The 11482-nt window shown below is 44.9% G+C and overlaps 1 protein-coding gene across 1 annotated transcript; it reads left to right on the forward strand.

The window, feature by feature from the left end:
* Nucleotides 1-341: 341 nt before the first annotated feature.
* LOC119358650 (9-beta-pimara-7,15-diene oxidase-like) lies at nucleotides 342-2192 on the forward strand. Its single transcript, XM_037625108.1, has 2 exons — nucleotides 342-1220; nucleotides 1317-2192. The coding sequence occupies exons 1-2, from the start codon at nucleotides 342-344 to the stop codon at nucleotides 1935-1937; spliced, it is 1500 nt and encodes a 499-aa protein (XP_037481005.1). The 3' UTR covers nucleotides 1938-2192.
* The last annotated feature ends 9290 nt before the right edge of the window (nucleotides 2193-11482 follow it).

The raw sequence follows: 11482 nt of genomic DNA on the forward strand, positions 1-11482 counted from the left end.
GTAGCTGCACTTAGTAGAATTTAGGATACTTCTGTATAGCAGCGTACATAGCAGGTGTGCCAGATGTGCCATGACACACCTAGAATTTTGAAAAATTAAATATTTTTTCTACCATTTTTAAGGTCCATCTAAGCCAATGAGAATAGACCTCAATTTTCTAAAAGTGTGCACACCCTCCATTGTAGTTTTGGTGTAGATGGACCGGGAACTTGTACTAGTGCGCGTGACGTGACACATGAGAGGTCTTATAGAGGATGCTATTCAAACCATGGCATCCCCAGGCTTATAAAAGTCTTCTCATTCTTGCAGTTCTTTTACCAAGGAAAACTGCAACCATCCTCATGGAGCTAACCGGAGCCACCTTATTCTTGATTTCTCTCGCCTCAGTGGTGATTCTAGCTTCCTTGCTGAGCCGCAAACTAGCACCAAGTTCCAAGAACAGGCGCCCTCCTGGCCCATGGCGTCTGCCCTTGATTGGAAACCTCCACCAGATCGTCGGCTCCCAGCCGCCGATCGTCCTCCGGGACATGGCCAAGAAGCACGGGCCGGTGATGTACCTTCGCCTGGGCCAGGTCGACACGGTCGTGGTCTCCTCGCCGTCGGCGGCAGAGGAGGTGCTCCGGGAAAAGGACCTCTCCTTCGCGTCACGGCCCAACCTTCTGGTCGCCGAGATCAGCTTCTACGGGAACACCGACATCGCCATGACCCCATACGGCGCGTACTGGCGGACCTTGCGCAAGATCTGCACCGTGGAGCTCCTCAGCGAGCGGAAGGTGAGGCAATTTTCACCGGTGAGGGACAACGAGACCATGTCCCTTGTTAGCAACGTCGGCGAGGCTTGCTCGGGTGGCAAGCCATTCAACCTCGGCAGGCTGATCATATCGTGCTCGAATTGCATAATCGCGAAGGCGGCGTTCGGAGACAAGTGCAGCTCCGAGCTCCAGGAGCAATTTCTGTCGGCCATGGAAGTGGTGCTCAAGCTCAGCGGGGCGCTCTGCATCGGGGACCTCTTCCCTTCACTGCGGTTCGTCGACGTGCTCACCGGGCTCACTGGCAGGATATGGCGAGCCCGCCGGCAGCAGGACAAGGCCCTGGACAAGATGATCTCTCAGTCCAAGATGCGGCCAGGTGATCACCTTCTCGGTATTTTGCTTAGGATCAGGGACGAGGGGGATCTTGACTTCCCCATGGAAATGGATAACGTCAAGGCAATCATAATGGTAATTATTAAGTGATGCTCTGAATTTTCATACTACTACTAGTGTACTAGTATTGCATTATTGCCTTTGCTCATCTTGTCTACATTGATTGTTTAGGATATGTTCACGGCCGGGACGGAGACAACATCGTCAGCAGCCGAGTGGGCCATGTCGGAGCTCGTGAGGAACCCTGAGGTGATGGCCAAGGCACAGGCTGAGGTGCGACGAGCATTCCACGATAAGAACACACAAGATCATGAGGAACACGTGGTGGAGCTACACTACACAAAGATGGTAATCAAAGAGGCCCTGAGGCTATATCCAGTGGTGCCTATGTTAATTCCCCATGTCTGCCGAGAGACCTGTGAACTTGGCGGGTTTCAGGTCACCAAGGGTACGAGGGTCATGGTAAATACGTGGGCGTTGGGTAGGAACCCCGAGTACTGGCATGAGCCGGAGGAGTTCCGACCGGAGAGGTTCAAGGACGACACGGCGAACAACCAAAGCCTGCGGTTCGACTACTTGCCATTCGGGGGAGGAAGGAGGAAATGCCCTGGCGATACCTTTGGTCTGGCCACGTTGCATCTCATGGTGGCACGGCTTCTATACTATTTCGACTGGAGCCTCCCTGCCGGTGTGAAGCCGAGTGAGCTGGACATGGAAATGAGGGTTGGCATGACCTTAAGGAGAAAGAACCAGCTGCACCTAGTGGCAACACCGTATAAGGCATGCAGTTGATAATAATATACTATTTGAACTTAACTTATGCATCTCGTGGGGAATAACCATAATAATACTCCCACCGTCCAAAATAAATGTCTCAGTTTTACTATAACTCTGGTGTACACATGAGCCTGCGAGCTGGTGTGCACACCGTATAAGATCGAGTTGTAATGTTCGTGCGGTCACTGGACGACCTGCACACGCTAGTCATGCTACGTTTTCATGCTCATGCGACGGCGTAGCTGTATCAGATCGTGTATTGTTCGGATATCAAATAAAATGAAAATGCTGCCTAAGATTGAGCAGCACAAAAATATCTCCCTGAGCTTGCGTGCATGTACCCACGATTGTCATTGGCGCAAGCAATTGGTGTCACATCAAACTAGTAACTCTTGAGTTCGTTTGAGCATATAACGGGATGATGGAAACAAGATACCCCGTCAATCAAATGACTTTGTGAATTATCCATAAATAGAAAATACAGATAATAAATATCCTTTATTTCAAACCGTGTGTCTTTTAATCTATCTATCTATCTGTTATGGACGCCAGATGCTCTCTAGTGCTCCGGAGTGGCCGATAAAAAAAACAAAATATTTCATCTCTTAATCTATAAAAGAAAAATAATTTTTCTTCCCTAATCTATAAAGCAAAATTCTAATCCATATTAGAAAAGTATCATGTAAATAGGAAAAAGATAAAGAATTACAAAAGCACCCATAAGAAAAGGTGTGAACGCATTTCATGTGTGTCTTTGTAATATTTAAAAAGTCATAACTTTTAAACTGCACGCCAGAATTAAAATCCGCTCTCGCTGTTGGAACTCTCGTGACGCGCTCTTCAAAACTATATCCCGTGCGGATACGTTCTAGTGAACTTTTGTTGTGTGTAATTTAGTCTCTGTTCGACGCAACTACCTAGCAGTCCATGTGCCACGAGCTGATAGTCAATGTGCAACTTTCTCTCTACTTCTGAATGTGCCATTTTCACTGAGGCGAACAGATGTGAACACGTTTGATTCGAACATCATAATTAAGATCCATTTTCCTGGTCAAAAGAAAAATTAAGATCCGTCTTCATCATACAAATCCTGGCAATGTGCTCTTCTAAACTCTACCCCGTGTGGGTATGTTGCAACGAACCTTTTTGTGTGCAATTTAGTCTCGATTTGATGCAACTGTCCTAGCAGTCGATGTGCAACTACCTGACAGTCAATCCGCAACTTCCCTCTACCCATGGACATGCAGTGTTCGCTGATCTACTATCCCCTACCAGTGAGATGTGCAACTTCGTTTACTGCCCCGGACAACTTCCTGCTAGTAGTCGCGTGCGTGCAACTCCGCGACCGTGCGTGATAAACTATCCGCCGAGAGCAACTATGTCAACCAGGAAGTGCAACTCTGCAGTCGCGCGTGAGCAACTACTCCCCCACGCATATGAAGTACCACACCCCGTGCATGAGCAACTATGCCAGCGAGAGCATGCAACTCTATGGCCGTGTGTGCACCGACTATGCCGTCGCGCGTGTGCAACTCTAGCGGCCGCGCAAGAGCTGCTATGCCAATGAGAGTGTGCAATTCTGCAATCGTGAGTGAAAAGTTGTCGTACAAGAGTGTGCAACTTCGCAGTCCCCGTTTGACGAAACTTTACCGACCAGGGTGTGCTCTGCAATCGCGTGTGAGCAACTATTCCACCGCACATATACAACCCCCGCAGCCAATGACAGTGGACACCTATGCGGACGAGAGTATACAACTCAGTGGCTAAGCATGTGTGACTATGTGGATGAGAGTGTGCAATTATGTGGTTGTGCATGAGCTACTACGCTGATGAGAGTCTGCAACTCTGCGCCTGTGCATGAGCTACTACACTGACGATAATGTGCAGCTCTGTGGTCATACGTGTGTGAATATGCCGCCACACATGTGCAACTCACGCAGTCGTGCGTGAGTTACCATGCTGACGAAAATTTGCAACTCTGCCGCCGTGCGTGAGCTACTACGCCAACACGAGTGTGCAACTCCATGGTCGTGCATGTGTGACTATGCATCCCAACAAGAGTGTTCAGCTCCCGCAGTCATGCATGAGCTACTATGTTGACCAGTGTTTAACTCTGTGGTCATGCATGCGCAACCATGCGGACGAGTGTGCAACCGCATGTGTGCTAAATGGTGAGATCCGGAGACCTAGAGGGAGATGATGACATGTTGTGGGATCGAGAATGAGGATGAGGATGTTGTAGGTCTTGAATTTGAAAATATGAATAATCCTATCGAATTTTTAGACCAGAATCCGGTCATATTGTTGGAGTATAATATTTAAATTACAATACTTGCTGCATTTGAACTTGTTTTTAGCTAAATCAAAACTAGATATGTGGCTATATTGCGTGTGCGCGGATGTATGTGAACTTTAAAAAAAATTGAAGGCAGATATATACGGCTACCTTTAGATGATTGGCTCCTGCATGAGTATCCGCGGATAAGTCCCCCGAACCACGGACTGATACGTTCTCCGGTTTGCGGTCAGCATGCCCTGTTGATTCATCATATCTAACATTAAATCTGAGTTACAGATTTTAGGTCTGTTGGTTCATATAATTTTGATCGTGTGGATGGGAGTTAGGCAAATAGAAAATGCAAATTAAGCGGCTCTCAGGAGCGTCGAGCCATTCCATCATGGCCATCTTCCACGTGGACCAAAAGTATAGAACTTTGAGTTACGTCACTTCCGACATATCATTTTTTCAGTTTCCGCTGCTCCTGACAACCACCGCTAATTTCACTTGTCTTGTGCTGAACTTTGCAGTCAGAAGTCTAGCAAAACAGATACCTCTTGGGTGCACATGTGTTGTTGTCGACTGCGCGTGGTAAAGTCGCGTTTGTACTACTTGTTATTATGAGTTGTGACATGGACTTGTCAATATTGAATGATTTGCCGACGTGCGATCGCACGAAATACCTTGAAAGTCGTTCAACATTCTCAGCACATGTTTCTCCATTGTCCTTTATGTGGTTGAAACAAGATAGTTTTCCATTTGCTCGGCTGGATTAAGTGCATGTTTGGGCCCCTCTCATCTTCGACTTGGACGTGTGAATGGTGGCCTTCCGAAAATCTTGGAGCGAGACAGCGAGTTGTGTATCTTCTACTCATGTGTTTTTCACTTATGGTTTTTCCTTGTCATATTATTTGGAGATTGACGGTTCTTTCTTTTTCTGGCAACACTTGAACCAATGCATGGTTGGACCAGCGTCTCTGTCTGTCATTCTCCATGCATATAAAAAAGCAATAGCTTATAGCTTTTAAATACCGCAATACGTTACCATTCAGAAAATTTGATCCTTATAACAGGTGGCAAGCCGTGTGAAGGCAATCTGCTCGTGTGCTTCAAGGCATATTTTCCGTTTTGATTAAGAGGTGAGAATAAGCGAGTTGGAATGTAACTATCAAAAGTAGGAAAAATCACCCTCATTCAAGCTGTTCGGCAGTCCCTGCCTTAGTCGATTCCAACTCAACTGCATGACCCATACTAATTCTTGCAAGACCGAAGGCCACAAAATTAATACTTACACCATTCGAAAATAATTGTCGCTGAAACGAATGTGTCGAGCACTGCATCCATTTGAGGGATAGTTATTTATGGATGGAGGGAGTATTCATATGGGCATCACATAAATCAACCTGGTAGAGTTTTTTTTCCTATATTTGAAGTGGCATGTTCTTGGATAGAGAAGTTATGAATACTAGTAGGGTGCCCGTGCGTTGCCATGGGCTCTTGAAAAAGTTTACAAGAGTTACATGTTAAATTTCACATGCACAAACAATATAACACAAATACAATTACTGAATAATTGAAGTCCATTTGCAATGAAAATTGACAACAAAAAGAAAGACTAACGACATGTCCATGTAACAAACTAGATGTCCATGCAAGTTTCAGACGCTTCTCAAGTCCTACTAACTGTTTTTTATATGAGAAATATTAGGGATTAATATAAACAAAACATATGTTAAGATGAGAAAAAACAATAGATATTTACCATGTATATTTGATGAGAAAAAAACATGCAAACAAACCTTCTTCAGCCAAGTATATTTGTTTTTTCTCTCAATTTTATTGTGATACCCTTAGTATATGAATGGTAAGTATAAAAAATATTTATTTTTATGAACCATATTTAATATATGTATACACTTTTATTGTTTCTGTCAGGTATGTATACTTTTAATATCTATGTTTTTATCATAAATTCCTACACATGCGAGTATAGCATTTCTATCATAGCAAAATTTGCACACAAGGCCCAAATTAGCTATCCACCAGGGCCCAACCAGCACCCATACTTAGCCCCCCTAAAAAATAACTATAAAAGAAATTACCTTATCCACAATATTTTTTTTGAGGGATTACAGTATACCTGGACAAATGGACCGGCCTGACACGACATGGCACGGCCCAACCAGGATTACACGGGCCAGGCACGGCACTTCCCGGCCAAGCATGCGTGCTGGCCTCCCCGGCCAAGGCACGGCAAAGTTGCCTCATGGGCCGGCTCGACGGCCCACTTGGCACGCTGGCCTCTAGGCTCACTGGCCACCCCTCGCCTTTTCCCCTCCCCCCGCCGCATCCCAACCCTAACCCCACTCACTCACCACTCTCCCCTCCACTCACTCACTTCCTCTCGGACTTGCCCCTCCCCCGCCGCATCATCGTGTGCCTCGACGAGCCGGTGCCCACGCGACTCCGCCCGCCGACCGCCGGATCTGTCCCATCCAGCGGCAGATCTTGGGGCTCACTCACCCGCCACCTCTCGCCCTCTTTGCTCCCCCCGCTGCATCACCGTGCGAGTCGCCGAGCCCACAACCGCGCGACTCCGCCCGCCGACCACCGCATCAGTCCCATGCCGTGGTCGGTCTTGTGGCTCATTCACCTCTCTTCTCCACTCACTCAAACATCTCGTCCATCTCCCCTCCCCCCGCCGCATCGCTGCGCGCGTCGACCATGTGACTTCGCCCACCGACCACCGCATCGGTGCGGCTAGGGGCTCCGACGAGCTATGTGCGGTGTGACCAACGAGGACGGACGCAGCGAGCTTACTGACACGGGCGCGGGTGCTCGGTTCGGTCCCGTTCCCCTCGCATCCGCGGCGGTGTTCGTCTCCGGCGAGGTGGCAAGTGGAACCGAAGCGCGACAGCTCGATCTGCATCGCCTCCGGTACGCATGTGCGTTGCTACGGGCTATGCATATAATAAATAAATAAAATTATTAAGGTTGTCTTCGTGGACGCCCTTGATATCTCTAAACCCGCCACCAACTCTAGAGCTCACGACTTTCCGCCTAGCCACACTTGAACATGTTAACCCCCGCCTCTCCTCCGTCGGCAATGACCCGATGTTATTGTTGTTATTTTTCCTCCCGCCACTGCCTTTTTTTTATCCACCCTGCAAAACCGCCCACCTCTCTTTGCCTGATCCCCAGCCTGCCACCCGTAATTGAGAAGTGTTGATGCTCATTGCTTCCCGGCCCGAGTCGCCGCCAACACTACCCACAATTGAGGAGTCCTGATGCATTCCCCCTTGCCGCCCCCTTGCCCAAGTCCCCCCCTGCATCATGCATTGGTACGGAGAAAAAACTCGTCGATGATCGTCACATTGTCCACCTATTCTCAATGAATATGATCAATCCCAAGTCAATGAGTGGCAGAGCTTCACATGAATGCTTGGAGGGGCAAAAGACTTTTAGGATCCCATGCAGATCAAGCAACATTGTAAATTTTGTTATCATTATATGACATTTTTACCTTTCTTCCTTCTCAACCCACATACCAAGTAACCAATTCTGGTTAAATTTAGTAATTTATGAAATTTTATATGATTTGCAAGAATGCCAGTGACCGAGACATTCTAAGAATGCCATTTTCTGTGAATAATCTCAAGCAACTACTCCCTCTGTCCCAGAAAATTTTATCCTTATAACAGGTGGCAAGCCGTGTGAAGGCAAGCTGCTCGTGTGCTTCAGGGCATATTTTCCGTTTTGATTAAGAGGTGAGAATAAGCGAGTTGGAATGTAACTATCAAAAGTAGGAAAAATCACCCTCATTCAAGCTGTTCGGCAGTCCCTGCCTTAGTCGATTCCAACTCAACTGCATGACCCATACTAATTCTTGCAGGACCTAAGGCCACAAAATTAATACTTACACCATTCGGAAGTAACTGCCGCTGAAACGGATGTGTGGAGCACTGCATCCATTTGAGCGATAATTATTTATGGACGGAGGGAGTATTAATATGGGCATCACATAAATCATCGCGGTATATTTTTTTTTCCAATATTTGAAGGGGCCAGATCTTGGATAGAGAGGTTATGAATATTGGGCTTAATCGAAAGGAGAAGTCTATGTCGTTCAAATTAATGCTCGTGGTTTCATTTTTAGCAAGATTTTGATGAAATTCACCGAATCGCAGTAAATAAACCACACACATGGAAGGTACAGTCAACAGGAAAATTGGGGGAATATAAAATGGGGTAAAAGTTGATACATATTTATATTTGGCTAAATTGAGAAAAATTAAGAGCTTCCGCTAACTTGAGGTGGAAAGTGGAATTCACTCCAATTTTTATGAAGTGGATTAGCAGTTTAGCATAGTGGCTTAAAAACTTCATATTGTGCGTTTGGTACACATACTACAATTAATAGATAGATTTGTTGTGTTTGGGGAAGAACAAACTTCGTCGTACTATGTGAAACAAAGTACGAGAGAGAACATCGGTCTAGTTCAATATAATGGACCCAGGGTAACAAAAAAGTAGTAATAATGGTTGTTGATGCCAATTAATTATGGCTATCATTCCTTCCACATGGACCAAATTATAAATGTGTAGAACACTGAGCTACCTGTTGAAAGTACATGTAGTCCCCATGTGTGGTTTTGGTAATTGATGACAATCTAAATGGACTAATGTTTGCATTGAGTTATACATTTGAAGGAAAGTTCCATTTCCAATGCATGAAGAATATTGGATGAACTAAAGGATGTTTGTTCCATGGTGATGCAAGAAGGAGATAGAATGGATTCGAAATGAATGCCATATACATATTGTTGTGCATGCATCAAGGCTTATGGGTTGAACCATGATGGATCAAGATATTGGGAGAATGATTAAAGAGAAGAATTCTACATATGCTTGAAGATAGGATCAATATGAGCTCATATGTTGAGTCATGGATTATTATGTCTTGAAGCAAGTAATTCAAGTGAAGAATTCATTGTGCCTCTCAAGATACTATGTTGGAGCATGAGAACGAGAAAATGATGTCCAATATGATATTCAAGGAGAAACTTGATATGGTCATGGTGAATTGAGATATTGGTTATTATGTCTTGAAGAAATGAAGCATAGTTAAGATATCAATAGGGCCTTCAAGACATCAATATTAATCATGGAGCAAAGATAAATGTTGACCAAGATAAAGATCAAAGATTGACCTCTAAGATGGTCAACACACAAGCGCATATCATGTGCCACATGAGATCCTGTGGTATGGTAAGAATTTATCGATTGGGCTTTGTGTACTAACCCATACTATGTGTTGTTTATGTTATGTGGGTTAGGTAATTCTCATGAGCTTGGTGCTTATAAGAAATCTTGGTGCTCATCAAAGTATGTCATCAAGTAATTAATGCTGATGGACAAGTAAATATGAATGCAATGCAAAGCTTTCCACATTGTGCATGGGGGAGCTACTTGAAGACTTCTCCAATGTCTTGCCTTCAACTTGAGCCATGAAGAAACATCAATATAAAGCTCAAGTGAAAGGCTCTAGTAAAAGGTATTAGTTCCTTTGGCTTTAGATGCAAGGATCGATGACCATCGAAAAGGATATATGATCAAGAATGAGTTTCCGGTAGCTATCTAGTATAGTTCTTTTATGATTCTTGAGTTATAGGGATCCCGCACTATTAAGAGGGGATCAAAGGGGTAAGTGATGGATTTGCTCAAGTCAACATCATCTATTTCTATTCTTCTCACATCATATTCCAACATATGCATATTTCACTCCTATCCAATACAAATACAATATGCCTACATATCTCAAAAGAAAATCTAAAGCCAACTAGGTTCCCCAAAGTATATGTATAACCCTTGCATGCTTTTCACCCTCCATTTTGGCTTATATTGGGTGGTTACCTATGTGAGGACCTGGAGCTTTTCCATAGCTTCAAAACGAGCCCAAGATCATCAAAATCGGAGTCCGGATGTGAAAGTTATGCATGTTTCAGTTTTGGGGTTCCTGCTATTTTTTTAATGGCCGGACATCCGGGACTTGGCCGGATGTCCGGCCTTCCGGGTCGCCCCGGATGTCCGGGATCCTCCCGGAAATCCGGCCCGCAAATTCCAGAACCTGTTTTCATATGTTGGTTGTGCCCGCCGGATGTCCGGCACTTGCCCGGATGTCCGGCCCGGCGCTGTCACTTACTCACAAACGGCTAGTTTCCTAGGCCCTCTATATATATCCCTCTACTAACCTGGTAGAGGGTTGATCACTTGATCCCAAATCGCCCCAAGAACACAAGTGGCTCCCTCTCACTTCTCCTACACCAAATCTTAGATCTCGGAGAGATTCGTGAGAGTTCTTGAGAGTTTTTCCAATCAAGTGATAGATCCACTCCCTCTCCCTCTCTTGACCAAAGGAATTCGTGATTTGAGCAAGTTTTGAGCATTTCCCCTTTGTTCTTGTTACTCTTGGAGGTTGGATACTCCTAGGCGGTAGGAGTGCTCCGGTGAGGAATCAACTTGTGATTTGTCCCCCAGAAAGTTTGTGAAGGTTTGGAGGCCGCCTCAAGGTCTACCACTAGTGGATGAGAATCGCCTTCGAGGTGATATCTCAAGGAGAATAGGGTGATCCTTTGTGGCGTTGGTGTGCCGTCGTGGTAACATCCACCTCTCTAACGGTGACTAGCTTCCCTCCAAGGAAGTGAACATCGGGATACATCCTCGTCTTCATGACTTTGGTTATCCGTAACCCTAACTCCTTACTTGTGGTTTACTTTGTCACTTGACCATGCATTCACTATATCTTGTTGTCCTTATTATATTGTGTTGGCCATTCCCTTGAAGAGATTATTTAGGCCTACACTTTATATTCGCAATTCATACTTTCTACTATTGTTCTATCTTATGCTTAGTGTGAATTGCTAGCTTGTAACATTCATTTCCATATCTTGTGACATAACTTGTGTAAGCTTGTAGTGCTTACTTGAGTTTGCTTGTATCATTCAATTCCATACATTGTGATACAATTTGTGTAAGCTTATATTGCTTACTTGTGGCTGTGTGTATTATTCATTTCCATATCTCGTGATATACATTGAGGAAGTTTGTGTGACTTAGTTGTGCTTACTCATATCCTCGTTGTTCTCATCTTGTTTATCCTAAGTCGTTGGTGCACTTAATTAGTGAGCCTAGTATATTTAGGATTTGTGCTTGAAAAGTATTCGCTTAGTTTATTTCTGCATTAGGATATAGCCAAATCCGTAAAAGATTTTAAAACGCCTAT

The sequence above is a fragment of the Triticum dicoccoides genome, chromosome 2A (genome assembly GCF_002162155.2).
Source record: "Triticum dicoccoides isolate Atlit2015 ecotype Zavitan chromosome 2A, WEW_v2.0, whole genome shotgun sequence".
Lineage (NCBI taxonomy): Eukaryota > Viridiplantae > Streptophyta > Magnoliopsida > Poales > Poaceae > Triticum > Triticum dicoccoides.

Coding starts and splice junctions, on each gene's coding strand:
- LOC119358650 (XM_037625108.1), top strand. CDS start 342: ATGGAGCTAACCGGAGCCACCTTATTCTTGATTTCTCTCGCCTCAGTG. Junction 1,221..1,316: donor ACGTCAAGGCAATCATAATG/GTAATTATTAAG, acceptor TTGATTGTTTAG/GATATGTTCACGGCCGGGAC.